The sequence below is a fragment of the Syngnathus leptorhynchus genome, chromosome 2 (assembly GCF_054491065.1).
Source record: "Syngnathus leptorhynchus isolate UIUO chromosome 2, UIUO_Slep, whole genome shotgun sequence".
In the NCBI taxonomy this organism is placed as follows: domain Eukaryota; kingdom Metazoa; phylum Chordata; class Actinopteri; order Syngnathiformes; family Syngnathidae; genus Syngnathus; species Syngnathus leptorhynchus.
In genome coordinates this window covers 8,549,134-8,568,596 of record NC_141196.1, presented here as the reverse complement: position 1 = coordinate 8,568,596, position 19,463 = coordinate 8,549,134, and the positions used below count along the sequence as shown (strand labels likewise).

The following is a 19,463-nucleotide window of genomic DNA, read 5'->3' as shown; positions in this document are numbered from 1 at the left end:
TAGGCAGGATATTGTTGTCTAACAATATGGGCAACAAATAATGCTTCAGTTTGAAGTTTTCTTTTCAATAAAATATCCACTAATCTATACCACCACTAATGATAATAATAATCATGACCATCATCATCATAAAAGCATACACATCACTCACACTCCGAAACAGTTCTTCGCTGTTAAAATCAAATTAACCACTAGAATAATCGTACGAAATACCATAAATGCATTTTCATTAAATTATGGTAAATGAATCATATATTGTGAAACATGAAAGGACTGTTTTACATTGTTTTATTAAAACACAGTATACGCTGGTTAAAATAACAACTTACAGACAGTCTTAAAATGAGTCCCATGTAAAATAGTACAGTATGTATGTAAAAAAAGAAAACAAGGCTTTTTGATTTCTGGATTTCGATTTCTTAACAGGCTTCTCCCTATTCACAGTGAGGTCGCAGAATTCCCCAGCATGCATCGGACAAAGCTGTAGGCCGATATACCGCAGATTCGGGATCCCAAAAACAACTCAGCCACTATGTTGCCCCCCCCCAAATTCAAAATTTATATATGAAGAAACACCAAGCTGCTAAATTGACATCATGTACCCATTTGGCTACCCGAGGACCAGTGCGGCAGTCCAACCAGCAAAGTGAATATCAACATCCCTTTATACCCTTTTCATCCCTCTTCCCATCAGGCAGGCGAAGATGGTCATCACCATTTTGGGGTTGACCTCTACCAAGTCCTCCGGCAGGGCGTACACTTTAGCGCCGATCTTTCTTGCCATAGAAATAGCATACCTGGTGCAGAATCAAGTCATGATTACAGCCACGCTGGCATAAGATGTATCAGGAATGAATGGTACAATATGTATGATTTTATAAAATGATCAGTCAGAGAACAAGTGGGTCTTACTTGGCATTCTTGAGTTTGTCCTCATCTGTGAGATTTTCTTTTACAACCAGCTCAAAGTTCACACTCCCCGGTTGGATGGCATCGATTAGATCCAAAACTGGAATGCTAGTATTGAGTGACCTGTCCTGGATAGCAAAACCGAGAAACATTTTACAATATGAGCATCACACTGTGAGATTTAAAAATGAAAACATACAAAGTGAGCTTTAAAAATATCCTCATATCACCCATTCAACATGTATTTCTTTTTTTCAACTAGCCCAAGAACCAATTTCAGAACATATTGATAAACCAGGCTCACCCTTACAAATATTGTTATTACCTTGAAGCTTTTGATCGAGGACGTCTTTTCAGCTTCAGACAAAGTTTGGTTCACCCATGTGATTATTAAATCCTCTGCAGCCACATCTCCATCCCCGAGGTCTTCGAGCAGATTAAACGTGTACCTAGATTAGGATCGAAAATCATATTTATCAGACAATAAAAGATGTGGTCTTGTTTGGAATCTGATTTATTGAGTCCAGTACATCCAGTCCTGCTCTCATGGGGGATGTTATGAACAATGAATCACCTTCTCATCAGCTGCCACACCAGCGCGAGGGTGAGAGTGGAATTTCCATCATAGAGATCCTGTCCTGCGATTCCCACAAGCGAGAAACCAGCTCCTTTCTTTCCCAGCTGCACAGCGTAGTTACAGTTTTCGATCTGCCACAGAGATACACACACAAATGCATTTCTCCCCCAAATTTTGGGAACCAGTAACCAATGTGTAAGGCGCCACACTGACCTTTTTCAAATGGCCTGACCCGGCCTTGAATGGAGGCTTGTTGACTCTGTTCCAGTCCACTGGAACCTTACTTTTTTCATATAGTTGGAGAATAACTAAGGCATCCTGCAGATCACTGCATGAAACCACATCCACACAAATGTTAGGTGTCCGAGTATCAATACAGCAACAGGGAGACGTATGTGTGGAGAAACTGACCCATAGATGTGGTTAACATATGGGGTGACCCCTTGGGAATTCATCCAGTTCCTGAATGTCCTCTCCTCTCTGGTCTCACCTTGGAGGTAGAAGAAGAGGAGAGGCAAACATCCAAGGGTTAGATGTATATAAGACATTCTAAGTAGACAAATGTTCAAACTGCAATTCATATCCCTACTGTTGTAATTGTTAAGGGACCAAAAGCTAATTATATTCATGATATAGCTTTATTAAATCGGCCAATTATTAGATGATCAAAATTGTATTCTGCCAAACATTGGAATTGGCAGAAAATGAATCCATATCTGTCTGGGCCTAGTTTTGTGCTCCTTTATTTCCTGTTTGGGAATGTAAAATTCTTTACATCGGAAAATTAAACATGCCTGACTTTGAGACAGTAGACTGCGAAGCAATGTTAACTGAACGAGTCTTACTCTCAAGATTCCAGTCTTGGTTCTCTGGTTTCGTCAGAGCCGGGTGTTTGTTGAACAGCGTGGCCACAAAGGCCATGTTAAGCCTGGAGTTTCCAGACACGACATCGGTAGCTGTCACAAACTGTCGACAGCCGAGAAGGTCGGCTTGCTGCAACATAAGCTCTGCTCTCTTTGCGAGATCTTTCTCCTGAGGACACACGTAGAGCTTGTTAAGCTAGAGACAATGAGCTCTACAACCCTATACAGATGAATCTTTTATAACATTTGTCATATTATTGTAGATATGTTTTTCAGTGACCTGATACTGTAGTCCACAAGAAAAAAATGATATATACATATAGGTTTTGCTTTGATATCTTACATAAAGTCCAGTCATATCAATTTCAACTCGCTCAACGTCCTCTTTGCTGCCATCTGGCGCGATCTGCTCCAGTAGGTGGAAATACGCCTTAGAGTCCTACGTACACAGTAAGAGAAAAAAAAGGTTCAATTAAAGCCCTGAAAGCCCCCAAAAGACCATGAAATTCTACTGCATGACTCAGGTTGTCAAAATTAAAAACTATGGCTCGTGTGCCTCCCATGAGTTCCCTTGAATGCTATCACGGAATTCATGCAAAACAAGTGCAGTACAAAATCTTGCATTCCAGTTATGTTTGCGAACCTTAATATCCCCTGAAAAGTTTGACAGAGTCATGCCAACTTTCTTCAGGTGGAAATTAGCCCAGCGTAGCAACAACTCCTCTGGGCTGAGTTTCATCAACTCCTCCAAAGTCTCTCCCTCTAGCAGCAGTGCCGCAATGGCTGCACATAAGAAGCAGGACAATAATGAAATCAACTGTTAACATTTTTATCTACTAGTGTCACTATTATAAAAAAAAAAACTGTTATAAGTTTTGTGATTTTTACAGTTTCCAATCCATCACCAATCTTACTGTGTAAAAATACGTTATTGTGTCCGTACCTTCATTACGGCTCAGCTCGATATCTGCAAAGAGTCCGATCTTTATAATTTGCCAGAGGAGCCCGAGGGCCAGATGAGGCTTTCCCTCTTTCAGATCTTGAGCCCCAATGTTGACAACTTGGCAGCCGATTGCCGAGGCTGAGTTCAGAGCCAAATTGAGATTCTCCTGTTTTTGACAAACACAAATAAAGGCAAACAATTCCCGAGAGTGAGAATAAATTTTGGATTGCTCAAGGAAAATGTTATTATTTGTGTCAAGCTTTTGCAGCACATCATCATAGATGTTTTTAGGAACACAGTACATAATTCCATGTATGTATCATGGTACTTCTTGTGACCGCTAGTGTTGGAAATCCCTAGTTAGAAACCCTAACCCTAGTTTGAAAGCCTAGTGAGAAACCCTAATCTTAGAAACCCTAAAAGTCGGTTGAAACCCTGGTTGGAAACCCTAACCCTAGTTTTAAAACCTAGTTTGAAACCCTAACCTCGCTTTAAAACCCTCGTCGGAAACCCTAACCCTCGTTTGAAACCCTAATTAGCGATCCCAGGACTGGTTGGAAACCCTAACCCTAGTTTGAAAGCCTAGTGAGAAACCCTAATCTTACAAACCCTAAAAGTAGGGTGAAACCCCCGTCGGAAACCCTAACCCTAGTTTTAAAACCTAGTTCGAAACCCTAACCAGGTTTTAAAACCCTAATCGGAAACCCTAACCCTAGTTTGAAACCCTAATTAGCGATCCCAAGACTGGTTGGAAACCCTAGTCGGAAACCCTAACCCTAAAGCCTAGTTAGAAACCCTAATCTTAGAAACCCTAAAAGTAGGGTGAAACCCCCGTTGGAAACCCTAACCCTAGTTTTAAAACCTAGTTCGAAACCCTAACCAGGTTTTAAAACCCTAATCGGAAACCCTAACCCTAGTTTGAAACCCTAATTAGCGATCCCAAGACTGGTTGGAAACCCTAGTCGGAAACCCTAACCCTAAAGCCTAGTTAGAAACCCTAATCTTAGAAACCCTAAAAGTAGGGTGAAACCCCCGTTGGAAACCCTAACCCTAGTTTTAAAACCTAGTTCGAAACCCTTACCAGGTTTTAAAACCCTAATCGGAAACCCTAACCCTAGTTTGAAACCCTAATTAGCGATCCCAAGACTGGTTGGAAACCCTAGTCGGAAACCCTAACCCTAAAGCCTAGTTAGAAACCCTAATCTTAGAAACCCTAAAAGTAGGGTGAAACCCCCGTCGGAAACCCTAACCCTAGTTTTAAAACCTAGTTCGAAACCCTAATCAGGTTTTAAAACCCTAATCGGAAACCCTAACCCTAGTTTGAAACCCTAATTAGCGATCCCAAGACTGGTTGGAAACCCTAGTCGGAAACCCTAACCCTAAAGCCTAGTTAGAAACCCTAATCTTAGAAACCCTAAAAGTAGGGTGAAACCCCCGTTGGAAACACTAACCCTAGTTTTAAAACCTAGTTCGAAACCCTAACCAGGTTTTAAAACCCTAATCGGAAACCCTAACCCTAGTTTGAAACCCTAATTAGCGATCCCAAGACTGGTTGGAAACCCTGGTCGGATACCCTAGTCGGAAACCCTAACCCTAAAGCATAGTTAGAAACCCTAATCTTAGAAACCCTAAAAGTAGGGTGAAACCCCCGTTGGAAACCCTAACCCTAGTTTTAAAACCTAGTTCGAAACCCTAACCAGGTTTTAAAACCCTAATCGGAAACCCTAACCCTAGTTTGAAACCCTAATTAGCGATCCCAAGACTGGTTGGAAACCCTAGTCGGAAACCCTAACCCTAAAGCCTAGTTAGAAACCCTAATCTTAGAAACCCTAAAAGTAGGGTGAAACCCCCGTTGGAAACCCTAATCCTAGTTTTAAAATCTAGTTCGAAACCCTAACCAGGTTTTAAAACCCTAATCGGAAACCCTAACCCTAGTTTGAAACCCTAATTAGCGATCCCAAGACTGGTTGGAAACCCTAGTCGGAAACCCTAACCCTAAAGCCTAGTTAGAAACCCTAATCTTAGAAACCCTAAAAGTAGGGTGAAACCCCCGTTGGAAACCCTAACCCTAGTTTTAAAACCTACTTCGAAACCCTAACCAGGTTTTAAAACCCTAATCGGAAACCCTAACCCTAGTTTGAAACCCTAATTAGCGATCCCAAGACTGGTTGGAAACCCTAGTCGGAAACCCTAACCCTAAAGCCTAGTTAGAAACCCTAATCTTAGAAACCCTAAAAGTAGGGTGAAACCCCCGTTGGAAACCCTAACCCTAGTTTTAAAACCTACTTCGAAACCCTAACCAGGTTTTAAAACCCTAATCGGAAACCCTAACCCTAGTTTGAAACCCTAATTAGCGATCCCAAGACTGGTTGGAAACCCTAGTCGGAAACCCTAACCCTAAAGCCTAGTTAGAAACCCTAATCTTAGAAACCCTAAAAGTAGGGTGAAACCCCCCCCGTTGGATACCCTAACCCTAGTTTTAAAACCTACTTCGAAACCCTAACCAGGTTTTAAAACCCTAATCGGAAACCCTAACCCTAGTTTGAAACCCTAATTAGCGATCCCAAGACTGGTTGGAAACCCTAGTCGGAAACCCTAACCCTAAAGCCTAGTTAGAAACCCTAATCTTAGAAACCCTAAAAGTAGGGTGAAACCCCCGTTGGAAACCCTAACCCTAGTTTTAAAACCTAGTTCGAAACCCTAACCAGGTTTTAAAACCCTAATCGGAAACCCTAACCCTAGTTTGAAACCCTAATTAGCGATCCCAAGACTGGTTGGAAACCCTAGTCGGAAACCCTAACCCTAAAGCCTAGTTAGAAACCCTAATCTTAGAAACCCTAAAAGTCGGTTGAAACCCTGGTTGGAAACCCTAACCCTAGTTTTAAAACCTAGTTTGAAACCCTAACCTCGCTTTAAAACCCTCGTCAAAAACCCTAACCCTAGTTTGAAACCCTAATTAGCGATCCCAAGACTGGTTGGAAACCCTAGTCGGAAACCCTAACCCTAAAGCCTAGTTAGAAACCCTAATCTTAGAAACCCTAAAAGTAGGGTGAAACCCCCGTTGGAAACCCTAACCCTAGTTTTAAAACCTAGTTCGAAACCCTAACCAGGTTTTAAAACCCTAAACCGAAACCCTAACCCTAGTTTGAAACCCTAATTAGCGATCCCAAGACTGGTTGGAAACCCTAGTCGGAAACCTTAACCCTAAAGCCTAGTTAGAAACCCTAATCTTAGAAACCCTAAAAGTCGGTTGAAACCCTGGTTGGAAACCCTAATCCTAGTTTTAAAATCTAGTTCGAAACCCTAACCAGGTTTTAAAACCCTAATCGGAAACCCTAACCCTAGTTTGAAACCCTAATTAGCGATCCCAAGACTGGTTGGAAACCCTAGTCGGAAACCCTAACCCTAAAGCCTAGTTAGAAACCCTAATCTTAGAAACCCTAAAAGTAGGGTGAAACCCCCGTTGGAAACCCTAACCCTAGTTTTAAAACCTAGTTCGAAACCCTAACCAGGTTTTAAAACCCTAATCGGAAACCCTAGGGTTAGCCCTAGTTTGAAACCCTAATTAGCGATCCCAGGACTGGTTGGAAACCCTAGTCGGAAACCCTAACCCTAGTTTGAAAGCCTAGTGAGAAACCCTCATCTTAGAAAGCCTAAAAGTCGGTTGAAACCCTGGTTGGAAACCCTAACCCTAGTTTTAAAACCTAGTTCGAAACCCTAACCTTGCTTTAAAACCCTAGTCGGAAACCCTAACCCTATTTTGAAACCCTAAATGTGGAAAATTCACATGTCAACGAGCTAGCTGCTATTAAGCTATTTATGTATGAAACAAATCATGTAAAATGATTACGTTAGTTACGTCATCGTTATCAGTACATGGATTGCGTGGCTACACCTGCTTTGCAGTCTGCTTTGTCAATTTTATGATACAAGAAGGTTACTGACACAATGCAAATGGCGCATTAATGCTATTCTAAACAACAGAATACAAACAGGCACCCTACCTGTGTCGTGAATGCAGTGAGTTTCTTTGTATTGATGGTTCGCTCATCAATGGTCTCGGGAGCAGATTGGTTGATGAGTTTGCTACGCAAACAAATCAGAGGTTCAGTAGGATAAACCATATTGTTTGAGTTACGTCGATAGAACAATGCTAAGCTAGTACATATTGAAATAAAAAAATAAATAAAATAAACATCCATAGATGTATATAGGGAACTATAGCTGGCAGGGTAGATGAAAATATATCCAAGCACTCATTTATTAGTAGCATTAAAAAAAAATCCAAAGTAAATTGACTTCTTCTTGTGTCAAACCAAAGACCCCACACCAAATTTCATTCAAAATCCGTGCCAACATGTTGAGTTGGGCAGTTAACCACCAACAAACACATCAAAAGGTAAAAGATTAGGTGAAGGGAATATCAAGATCTATTTGGCCATGAAATATTAATGTGATTACTGATCCTATAAACATGTCCATTAGAAATGTACCAAAGTAGGATGCCATCAGCCAGTGCTTTGAATAGAGCTCCGGTGTTTGGGTCGATGGGCAGCACGTGTTGGCAGTCGAGATCCTTCTCCAAAGTAGAGTTGATGTAGTTTGCAAAGGCATAGCGCTCTTGTTCTGGAGGACATGACGAGTTTGTAAATTTTAAATGTTTACTTAGAAATTCTGGTACGAACATGAAGAAGAAGACAATTCTTACCAGAAATTGAATGTTGTGTTCCTTCACTTGAAATTTCACTGGTGCCCCCAATGGCAACAATGCCTTCCTTCCTGTTGAGAGCAGTTTTGAACCCTTGGGCGATGCGGTCGTTCTTCAATTCCTTGAACAGCTGAAGGAGTCCACAAAAAAAACACAATTTCAAAACCTAAACTTGATTCTTCTCTTTATATTATGTGAGCCATTTTAAAGCAGCGTTGCTCAACTACAATTATTGCAATACTGTGTTTGGAAGGCAGCTTTACCATATATGTAAAAAGATTTTGACGAGAGTTTGTCATTCAGTCAGTCAGTCAGTCAGTCAGTCAGTCAGTCAGTCAGTCAGTCAGTCAGTCAGTCAGTTAGTTAGTTAGTTAGTTCGTTAGTAAGTTAGTTAGTTAGTTGGTTAGTGTGTGTGTGTTACCTACAGAGGTGAATTCTTCAAGGCTGATGTGGCCGTCTTTGTCTCGGTCAAGTTTTTGGATGATCTCCCGGAGCTGGAAACCAGGTATAGAAAAACCAACCTCACGAAAGAGATTACCAAGTTCCTTGATGCAGATGTATCCATTGCTGTCCACATCTATAGGCATTGGATGTGGTAGAAAGTGAGAAGAGAAAGCATGAGTGAAAAAACATTGGCACACTTTTGTTCTTGACAATTTCTTCCAGGATGGGGGGGGGGGGGGGGGGACATCTGTCTCTTTATTTTTCAAAATGTGTTTGGTTTTCTTTAGGTCCAGGGTTTCAATCTTAAATTGGGGCTTTGTCTGTGATACTGCATTCTCTCCTGGACAGCAATCTATTTCATCCACATTCCATAACATATACTGTGTCACAACAAAATGATGATATATGAGATCCCTGATTTTCTTCAGCAAGGACAGTGAAACAAAAACAAAGTGCAAACCTGGTATTGACATTTCCCCATAGACATGCATTGTAGGTATTTGGTCCATTGCTCACTTAAAACTTAATCTGACTGTGAAAAAAATACACAACATCAATGTTTTACTCACCTACTTTCTGGAAGGCCTCTCTGATCTCCTCCATTTCCTCTGCATTTATTTCCTGTGACATTGTGACACCTGACAGAGGCCATAGGAGAGCAAGAAGAGGTTACATTTAGGTATTGTGGCTGGGATGTAATTATGACGTGTCTTTTGAAGAGAGTAACGTAAAATAGTTTAAATTGGCATAATATTCTATCCCACGGCCACCAGATGGCACTGCTTCTGGAGGAACACGTTTTCCGCCCCCCCATGAATTCTAATTATTATTTTTTCTTCTGAAATACGGTATATTGTATGTCTAAAGTATAAAAATGTCATAAAATAAAATCACTTTAATATTTTTAGTCAGGTTGACCCCGCTCTCCCTCAATGACTGAAACGTCATAAAGTCATTTTGGCACAAGAACCACAATCATCTCAGGTATCACATTCTCAACTTGTCCATTACACAAGGCGTGAACGCTAACTTCAATTTCATCCACATTCTCACAGTCACACACGTTGACAATGACGAGGCAGTTTGTTAAGGTATTGAAAAATACCCTTACATTACACTCTACCCTAGACTACTACAGGTTCAACTCTTGTGATTTATTTCTTCTAATTTACACCATACGACTATTAAAATGACAACACGTAGAATAATGCCAAAAAGACGACATGTATAAAATGGATGAATTAAATATCAAGCAAATAATGTACAGTATAATGATACTACTGCACTGCTTTTGCATCTGTCTAGACTGGAGTGCAATATGACAGGTGCGACTTCATATGGAAGGCATGGATGAGTGGAAGAGAAAAATTCACCTCTTACCTTAAGTCCGCCAAGTGACTGAGTAAAAATGAAATCCCCCTGGGAGAGAAGGAAGTCCTTGCTTTGTCGGCTTGGGGAAGCGACCGCTTTTCTTCAGCCGACACCGCCCGGCGGCAAGAAAGTAGCTCCGCCCATTCGTGCTATCCTTTCTTTAAAATCGAACCTCGCCCTCCCTCCTCCTTGTTTCTCCCATCAGCAGCAGTCAGACGAGTGACCTCCCAAGAAAAGCATCATTTTCATGAAGCAATATAATTCATTTGCAGTGGTGGGAAGAAACGGAGTCCATCAGGAAATAAAATCTTGAATTTTTTTTTTAAAACTCCCAATATTGCATGTCTTTTTGTAAATAAACTATTTTATTGAACACGGTTTGTCAGAATTAGCCAATCTGGCTTTTTACAGGAAAGAAGAGCCTCAGTCAAGTATGAAATAAAATGTGGCTTCTTGTGCAAGAATGCTGAGTGCATCATAGCTCAAGTATGACTACAGCAAATTCGCAAATGACACACAGTCCCATTCTTACAATGTTACATTGGGGAAAATCTGCTTTGGTCTCCAAAGGTTTCACTGCTGCTTCTACCAGTCTCTACATGCATGAATTCCACATCCCTACCTACTCCACTCATACCTTTGCAAGTGAGCCTTCCCCTTTTCTCGAGTCTATCCCTCCCCACCCCACCTCCCAGTGATGTGCTGAATCTTGTTGGAGAAAATTCCTCTAGTGTAGCCGAATCCCACAAAACATTTTTGAGAAGGCCTTATTTTCTCAACTTTATTTGAGTCCGTTGGCGACTTTCAGTCTATAGTTGAAAAGTTGTTTCTTGCACAAACATGTTCACTGCACTTATGTCGTTTTTAAAATATCTCAGTGGTCAGAAAGTTAGCACTCTAGTAAATCAACGAAAAACATTCATTAAGTACCTTTCAGGCGGCTGGGTAGCACGTCCGCCTCACAGTTAGGAGGGTGTGGGTTCAATTCCACCTCCGGCCCTCCCTGTGTGGAGTTTGCATGGTCTCCCCGTGTCCGCGTGGGTTTTCTCCGGGCATTCCGGTTTCCTCCCACATCCCAAAAACATGCTTGATAGGCCGATTGAGCACTCCAAATTGTCCCTAGGTGTGAGTGCGAGTGCGAATGGTTGTTCGTCTCTGTGTGCCCTGCGATTGGTTGGCAACCAGTTCAGGGTGTCCCCCGCCTACTGCCCGATGACGGCTGGGATAGGCTCCGGCACGCCCGCGACCCCCGTGGGGACTAAGCGGTTCAGAAAATGGATGGATGGAAGTGCCTTTCATAGTTCAAACTCTATATCTGTCTATGATAGCATTCAAATTCTATTTAGGTGCTATTATTTTAGCATTACTAATAAAAAATGTTTTTAATTGTGGCATAGTTCTGTCTGATGAAAATAAAATCAAAGTATTACGATATGTGTTCGATCATTCAAGCAGCACTACTGCAGTTATTAGCATGTCCTTAACCTAATAGCAATTATTGTCACAGTCATAAAAAAACACAAATTCAACAAAAAGCTCAGTTGTCTCACTTCAAATTTTGTAGATTTTGTGAATGACTGAAAATCTACAAAAAGAAAAACATTTTTAGCAAGTCCTCTTGTATTTTATTGACATGATGCCAGTATGTTAGATATGGTTTGGGTAATTTGGCTAATAGGTTCACCCAAGACCTTGATGAAGCAACGCACTATCGGAAAAAAAAAAATGGATGGCATTCAAGGACAAAGGCTGTTTCATTTCATCCACCCGTCCTCTTACACTGATGTGCCTGTAAATCTGCTTTCACATGACCTTTCTCCAGAGTGCAAACGTTACGCTCCAGAGCAACACTTGTTCCCATTACATTAACTTTACTGATAGGATTTTTCTTAAGGTGGCAGAGTTGCTTGGTGCCAGTTGTTACATTTTTTTGTTGCATGGCGTGCTAATTCTCTTATTTACAGATATAACTTAGGTTGCCTAACCCAGCCCAACACTATGATTCTCCACCAAAGAAGAAGAATGGTTACTGGCAAGAAACCGTGCAAAGCCAAATTACTTCAAGAAATGGTGCATTGCATATTAAACAGGAAGCAGAGCCATAATGCCAATAATGCCAATTTCCTTTTTTTAAGCACATTTACTAATTTTGGATGCAAGAAAACAAACACACATTAGGTCTCCTTTGACATACCAGAATGTCCTAAATTTGAATTTTGTGCTGGGCCAGTGATTGGAAATTCACATCTCTCCTTCTTTCCATTGATCACATTAGTTTTTTTCTATTCCATGCAAAAAAATCCACCTAGTATCAAATTTTCTCACGGCCCTCTCTCTTTTTGTGTTTCCTCAAACTCCCCTTTGTCCTTCTCCAATTTCGGGAAGTGACTGGTAGGCTTAATAGCAAATCTCGTTCCCTTTTATTTACACTTCAATGCCGCCGACACGGAGAGTTTATCAACACGTGGGAGAGGTATTAAAAGCGCAAGAGGATGTGCGATCACATCCTGTGTTTGTATGCTCCTCCAAATGCTGGACACTGCAGTCATGGTGCACAAGACAGAAGAGAACAAATACATGCTGGTCAAACGAGCCACTTTTGCAAGCTTGCAAACACAGTCATATGAGTTCCTGTTCCTGTCTTACTTCACTGCCTGTATGTGCCAAAAATGTGTCATTTGACACCACACCCATCTAAAAAGTGCCAGTTCCCTCTTGGTTTACTGCATGCCCTTATTTGGTTGTGCTGTCAGCTCGGCTTGTGATTGGTGGAGGAAATGAAGCGCTCCGCTTTGAGATGCACGCACCTGGGAGAAACCACCAACACACGCCCCAAACCGAACTGCTGATACTTTAGGGCGCTGATGGACAAATGGACACGTTATGTCCTCGTGCACTTAGTGCATGAAGTTTATAAGAATATAAGGATTTCAGAATTTAGACACCAATATATATATATTTTTTTTCATACAGTGTGTACGTATGTTGTTCATTGAGTGGGGAGGTTTAAAAAAAAAAAAAAAAAGGTCATCCGGCTCTGGAATTACCCTAGTTCGTCACTTCACTACTTGATTTCAAGGCGTCAGTAACAAACAAACAAACACACCAACATGTATTCCGACATTCTGCAGGAAATAGCTAATCTCAAATTTCAGGAAGTTGGTCTTATCGTCAAGAGAAAATTCGGCGTGCTTAAATGCTGTTGTGCATCATCATCAAATAGCAAATGTATAGCGTAGAGACATCATAGCTCATGCAATTAAATTTATTTCATTTTTACTTTACAGCATCAACACCATAAAGTAATCATTTGTGAAGAAACAGCGCCCTCTAGTGGACATAAAACAACACAATTTATACAAGCACGGACCGTCTACATATGCCCCATATTTTTTTTTGACATAGATACACAAATGGTACACTCTTGTTTAAAACCTTCAAAGGATATTTGACAGAAATAGTCAGTTTTTCATTATGTACGCTGACTCACTCCTTTCTTCAGTCTGTGGGCTCTGCAACATTCTCCAGCTCAGACACTACATCTCTGGATGTGAAAAAGAAAAAAAAACAACAACATTTTCAAAAAGAAACTCCTACAATGTGTTCAGATGCTGCTTGGCACCCTTCCTCACCTTTGGTCCTCGCTCAGATCAAACTCAGCTAGCACCAGCTTGGCCAGTTTCGGTGTCACCTGTAGACAGAAGGCGGCCGACAGCTGAACGAGCTCCACGGCTCTTTGGGCAGAGCCCTCACTCTGGCACACGGACAGGAAGTCCTCCAGCAGTTTATCGCTGAGGGATTACATAGAAGAAATCAAAATCTTTATTTTGTTCTCTGGCCACAATGAAGAAATGCAGTTGAATGCAAGAGGTTTTTATTTGCCACTAAGTCACTTACGATGGAATTCTGTTCTTTTCTTTGAAAAGCTGTAGCATCTTCCTGCAGAGAACAGAAAAGTTGGACGTGTTTAAAAAGGAATTATTACTCGTATAATACATCAAATAAATATAAATACGGGTCTCTCACCAAGCCTCTTGGATCTTGTTGGCCCGCAGCAGCAGGGAAGTAACATGTGAGAGGGCAGTGTTGCTCCACTCCAGAGTGACCCTACTTCTGCTGCCATCAAATGCGCTTTTTATATCCAGCGCACATACAGCAAATGATTCTTGCACCTTCAGCACATTGCGCAAAATTGAGATGATTTACAAATTTGAATAGTTTTCATGTTTAATAAGAAAAAAATTCTTCATGAATATGATCTTGACTAACCTCAGGACTGTGTTTCTCTCTGGCCATCAAGGTGAGCAGCTCTTCAATCAATTCTAGTTTATCTTGACCCATAGACCGGATATCTAGACAGAACATCCAATCTGGTCACATACAGTTGGTTGAAATCATAATCCACAAATCAAAGTTTCTGTTTGTAATCGATGTGCCAGGCCAGACAAATTAAGTGAACGACATGATGTAATTGATATCATCTTTTAGCAACCTTTCCATATAGTAGGCAGCATGTCCAAGCGACTGTCTGTGTCCAGAGCCTGCAGGAGTTCTCTCAGTCCCTGTGTGTTTGGGTAATACAACTAGAATGATAAAAACAGAAAGGGCAAAAATTATCAGTGCTTGATGAACACATTCCAGGCCAACAGATATCGAGATGCACTCACCGATGGAATGAGCTCTTTATACCATTTCAGCACCACATCAATGTGCTCCATCATGCACAAAAGGTTGAAGAAGCGACCACTGAAGAAGAAAGAGGAGGTGGGGGTGGGGGGGGGCACCAAATTATTTTTGCTCCTGGATAAACAACTGTGCTAGGAATACAATTTCAGTGCATGCAAATGTTGAGCCAGTATCACAAGTAGCTTACTACTGAATGCTCTTACTAGTAAATACTCCGTTGGAAAGATTCCCCCAGAAGCCTCCAGTTTTCCCCCACCTCCACCAGACTTTGGACTTTATAACCCAGCTCCAGATCTTTATAATCCATACACTGCAATGATACATGTGGGGAAAATAACACATACAAAAAATAGCAGCAATTCTATAAGGGTCATTTAAATAGAATTGACGGACAGATTTGCAATTCACACAAACTCTAAGTGACAAAAACTCATGCTGTAGGAAAGGTGTTACAAAAAAAAAAAGAAGTGACTTACAACTCTCATGGCACTAGCGAAAAATAGAACTGGTGAGAAAAAGACAGAAAAAAAATGACTTTTTAATTAATCAAGTCACCACGATGCAAATTAGATCAGTTGTGTCGGATAACTTTTGGATTACTAACCATCCCCAGGGTCCTGGCAGGTGAAGCTTTTCCCTGACAACTCTGACATCACATCCTGTAACATGTCGGTGTTGCCTTGGCCAGATGATGCTAAACGACAACGCATTGTCATTTTCAAGTGGGCACAAGAGAGATAGATGGAGAAAGGTCTTCAACTGGTTTGGAACATTTGAAGCACAAATTCACTTTTGATCTGCTAAACACCAGTTAACAACCTCGTAACATAATTTATCCTAAGAGAGAACTTTAATGTAATCTTTGTGCTTACCTGCTTTGTAAAATACAGCCAAGACATGGTCAAAGGTGGCCAGACTGGGCGCTACACAAACAAACAAATACAAACCACATTACATCACATTACAAGCGAGAGAAAGGCTAAGTAAAAACACAGTGTGTATTTTTAATTACCTATCCGCAGAGCCCTCATCTCACTCAGAGTCTGCAGTGCCAACGATCTGGCCAAAGAGCCACAGCGTCTCAAGACTTTGAGAACACTGTTAAAGGTCTGCAAGTTGGGCTGGACTTTCTGTTGACTCATCTGCTTTAGAATTTCCTACAAGCAAACAAAAGCAACATGAGAAAGAGTGGCACGACAACGAAGATGGACACAATGAGATGTAATATTGTCTGTCCGAAGCCTTACGGTGATGAGGTCCCATCTCTCGATGTATTTATCTCTGACTTCTGGAACAGCCAAGATCAGGGCGTTGAAAATGTGGACGTCGGCTGAAAAGAGAGCCTAATGTTGGCGGCTTTTTGGAGATGTTTAACTCCAGTAAGCATCGTATGTGTTAAGAGGTTCTTAATAATATTTATCTCTTTGGGACAAGCTTTCTCTAGACTGAAACCTCCAACCAAATCAAGATTCTTCTACCAATTTGGCTTCCTGAAGTAGTTTTTTTTTGTCCATTCTCTTTGATTTTGTTACTTTAAGCGACTTACCTGTCAGTCTGTTGTTGAGTAGGTCTGTGTACATACTGAAGGCTTTCGCGTAGGCGCCATGCTAAAGACACACAAGCATTGGCAGAATCCTTTATACAGTCTAGCCTCACAAACGACACCAATTAACAATATAAGCACATGCACAATATGAATCCCGTTGCAGATCTATCACATGTTCTACCAGGGAGGTATTGAATTGACAATGAGAGCTGTGCGTACAAGAAGTGTGTGTGTCCTTAACCTACCTTCACCATGCCTCTGATGAGAGCGGAGTAACATCGAGTATCTTTCTTTGGCAGCAGGTTAAATATTCTTTCTGCATTGTTATTTTCTCTCCAGGTTAACGTCAGCAAGTCAGATGCTCGACGAAATCTCCCTCTCTGGCTCTTCACATCACCCCTTGATTCCTCCTAAAACAGCAAACATATAACGAACGACCTGAGCTAATATTTCAACCTGGATGTTTTTAATTGTTCTTTACTATATTTCCTGATTAAAATCTCTTTTCAACATTTTTTTTTTGAATTTAGAGACATTTAGGCAAGGTATAATAAGTCTTCCATTTCTTGTCTAATGTCAGGGACTCACCATGTCCTCAGTCTGTGGCCCATCCTCTTGGACAGGGTCTCTGTCACAAAAGAGACAAATCAAGTCTAACAGTTCGCGGGTTGTCTCCATGGACACAGATTTGCCTGGAAGACAAGAGTTGAGGAAAGAAAGTTACACTAACAAATATTACTGTACACATAATCTATTTATTTTGAAAATGTCACAGAAATCCCCAATGCATTTGCAAAAATAGCTTTTCTTTCTTCGATCATTTCTTATGGGTTCTTACAGCATACTTAGTCTCACTAACGCACATTGAACACTAGAGGTCAAAATTAATTGACAACAAATCCACTATCAAATGAATCGCATTGTATTTTAAAAATCAAATAATCCTTTAGAGCCATTGTTTTATCAAAGATTGTCCAAATATTCTGATATCAGACTTTCAAATGTAAGAATTCTCTGATTTCTCTCGTCCATCATGAAAGCAGAATGAGTTATCTTTTCTGTTTCAAAGTAAGACATTTGCAAACACTTGGTTTTATTTTGGAAAACAATGACCATCAATCCCTCTTGTGTGACATTGCTCAATTGTTTTTTTTTTTTTTTAATCACTAAATAAAAACAAATAAACTAAACTAACTGGTTGCTTAACTGTAATTGTTTTTTTTTTTTTAAATAAGCCTTAGCGCAAATAAACGTGATCTGATTACTCGATGAATCGACGGAATTATGTATCATAAAAAAGAGTGAAGGGGGTAATAAGGGAAAGAAAAGGGTTTGGTTTTCCCCGTAAAGCAGTCCTGTGCGATTCATGGTATGCAAATTGCACTTACCAGCTTGCAGCAGTTGATCATACATGTCGACCGCAGCCTTGACTTTTCTCAAGCTCACCCTTTCCTTCAGTGCCTCTTCGCTCACTTCTTCAAGGCACAGTGAAATTGTATCTGGCATCAGACACTATTGCATAAACATCAAGCAAAAACATTCATTCCATTTTCACTGACAATACAATATATATACATATACACACACACACACGTTATGACAGAGTCCATATATGTGTGTCTCTTACGGGTATATGTGGCTCAGCAAAATCTTTGGTGAAGAACTTTGGATTGTTGTTGATAAAGTATTTAGCTGCAGATCTTCCAGACTCCTGAGAGAGAGAGTACAGCTTCTGCAAGTGAAGGAGAGATGGAGAGAATATTCATATACTGAATTGGTCCCCTGAGATAATTTTTTGAACTGTCAAAGATAATTATCAATGAATAAATAGACATTTAAAGTTGACACACGTATCGTAATTAGAAAAGACAAAATGTATTCAATGACAAATGATGAATTGCTTTAACAAGCAAAAACAGTTAAGGGCTGTGTAAGAAAGTGTAAGTTTCGTACAAACTCGCCAGCGGTTTTCGGTGAAAGGTAAGGATCATCCTGGAATTGGTAGGGAAATGCTGTAGGATCCTAGTGGGAAAAAATATTTGTATCAAAATTTCAAACGTGAAATATAGAAGTACTATCATCTTTGTTGTGATGAATCATACCCTTAGAAGATATTCATACAATTTGTGCACTGCATGCAACACATGACAGTAGTGAATGCAGGGGTTACTCTTATTTCCAAAGACGTTATTTTCCTTTTTTATTTATTTATTTTTTTGTTAATGATTGCAGGCCATGTTTTATACCACTCTGTCTTATTTGTGGTATAATATTTGCCCATAGTTGTACATGGGCAAATATGAATGAATAGATACAGAAAGAAACAATTGGGGAACTTACCCTGTTCACGGTCATAGCCAAGGCCTCCAATACTGACTCTTTGCGCCTTTACAGTTTAAAAAAAAATAAAAAAATAAATACATCCAGTCATTATTTTTAAATGGTGTACGAAAAGTGGGCTTTACAGTTGCAAGAAAAAGTACTGTAAGTGAAGTACCATACAGTAACACCACCATTAATAAACACTTTATCATCTTAATCTAATATAAACAAATAGAAATATAGAATGGTTTAACCATTTTTCATGCTTGGAGCTGTATAATTGTGGAAGTACATCTGCGCCATCAGGCTGAATTGGAATCATTAATTGAATTTCTATACGCACCACAAAACTGTGATTTTTTCAAATAAAAAACTGTACAATATTCATCTTAAATTCTTTTCACAGATATATGTCTTCCATATTAAATAAATCTACAAACACATACCATACTTTCTTTCTGGGGATGGTGATTGGCTCTGAAGAGTCCGCTACACCAAATACACAAATGTGTTGTGGGTTTAATTGGGCAATTAAAAACTTGGAACACAAATAAACTTAAAAATATAAGCAAAGACCGACATATAAACTATATGGAAATATGATCAAATATCTTATTTCAACTTGCCTTTATTGGCCTCTACAGCTTGTTGGCGTGCAGTTGAGATCCCAACAAAATTCCTTGAAAAGAAAAGGGGAAAATGCATTTAGTTGTCTAAATCCATGCAATATACAAACAAAAATGTGTATACATTTTAAGAGGTCGCCTAGTAATTATTCGATAATTTTCCACAATTCTAATGAAGGTTAAAAATATATTTTATGGCTGAATAAATCGTCATTCTGGCAAGATGCAGTGGGTTGCATTGGCAATGACCTCTTGCAATGGATGCTGGTCACAAATGAAAGAAATAAAAGAGAATTCAAGAAGCTTGTATGAGTAAGGGTGTTGTATGAATAGAAACGTGGAATTTTCCTTACCTGTGAAATAACAGCAGCTCGAGCTTGCTCATCAAAATTCGATTGTTTTTATACATGTACTTTCCTACTTGTCTACCGGACGCCGCCATGTTGCTCACGCGCAAAGGCGTCTGGG

At 40.2% G+C, this 19,463-nt stretch overlaps 2 protein-coding genes across 2 annotated transcripts; both read right to left on the bottom strand.

Annotated features, from left to right (window-relative positions):
• Positions 1–311: 311 nt before the first annotated feature.
• LOC147060580 (plastin-3-like) lies at positions 312–9,939 on the bottom strand. The gene is made up of 16 exons (XM_085937877.1): positions 9,825–9,939; positions 9,014–9,082; positions 8,426–8,577; positions 8,001–8,130; positions 7,786–7,918; positions 7,297–7,378; positions 3,293–3,458; positions 2,993–3,132; positions 2,693–2,788; positions 2,332–2,518; positions 1,898–1,976; positions 1,700–1,814; positions 1,484–1,617; positions 1,235–1,358; positions 913–1,037; positions 312–797 (listed from the first exon to the last, which is right to left on the bottom strand). The coding sequence occupies exons 2-16, from the start codon at positions 9,072–9,074 to the stop codon at positions 665–667; spliced, it is 1,857 nt and encodes a 618-aa protein (XP_085794003.1). The 5' UTR covers positions 9,075–9,082; positions 9,825–9,939; the 3' UTR covers positions 312–664.
• Positions 9,940–13,062: 3,123 nt separating this feature from the next.
• On the bottom strand, positions 13,063–19,463 carry ptcd3 (pentatricopeptide repeat domain 3). Its single transcript, XM_085937435.1, has 23 exons — positions 19,349–19,463; positions 18,996–19,048; positions 18,816–18,858; positions 18,388–18,433; positions 18,001–18,069; positions 17,675–17,779; positions 17,436–17,559; positions 16,636–16,739; positions 16,293–16,457; positions 16,048–16,108; positions 15,749–15,831; positions 15,514–15,658; positions 15,374–15,424; positions 15,106–15,195; positions 14,978–15,006; positions 14,705–14,811; positions 14,483–14,561; positions 14,308–14,398; positions 14,085–14,167; positions 13,842–13,987; positions 13,713–13,754; positions 13,448–13,606; positions 13,063–13,359 (listed from the first exon to the last, which is right to left on the bottom strand). Exons 1-23 carry the CDS (start codon positions 19,435–19,437, stop codon positions 13,314–13,316), a joined length of 2,010 nt encoding a protein of 669 aa, XP_085793561.1. The 5' UTR covers positions 19,438–19,463; the 3' UTR covers positions 13,063–13,313.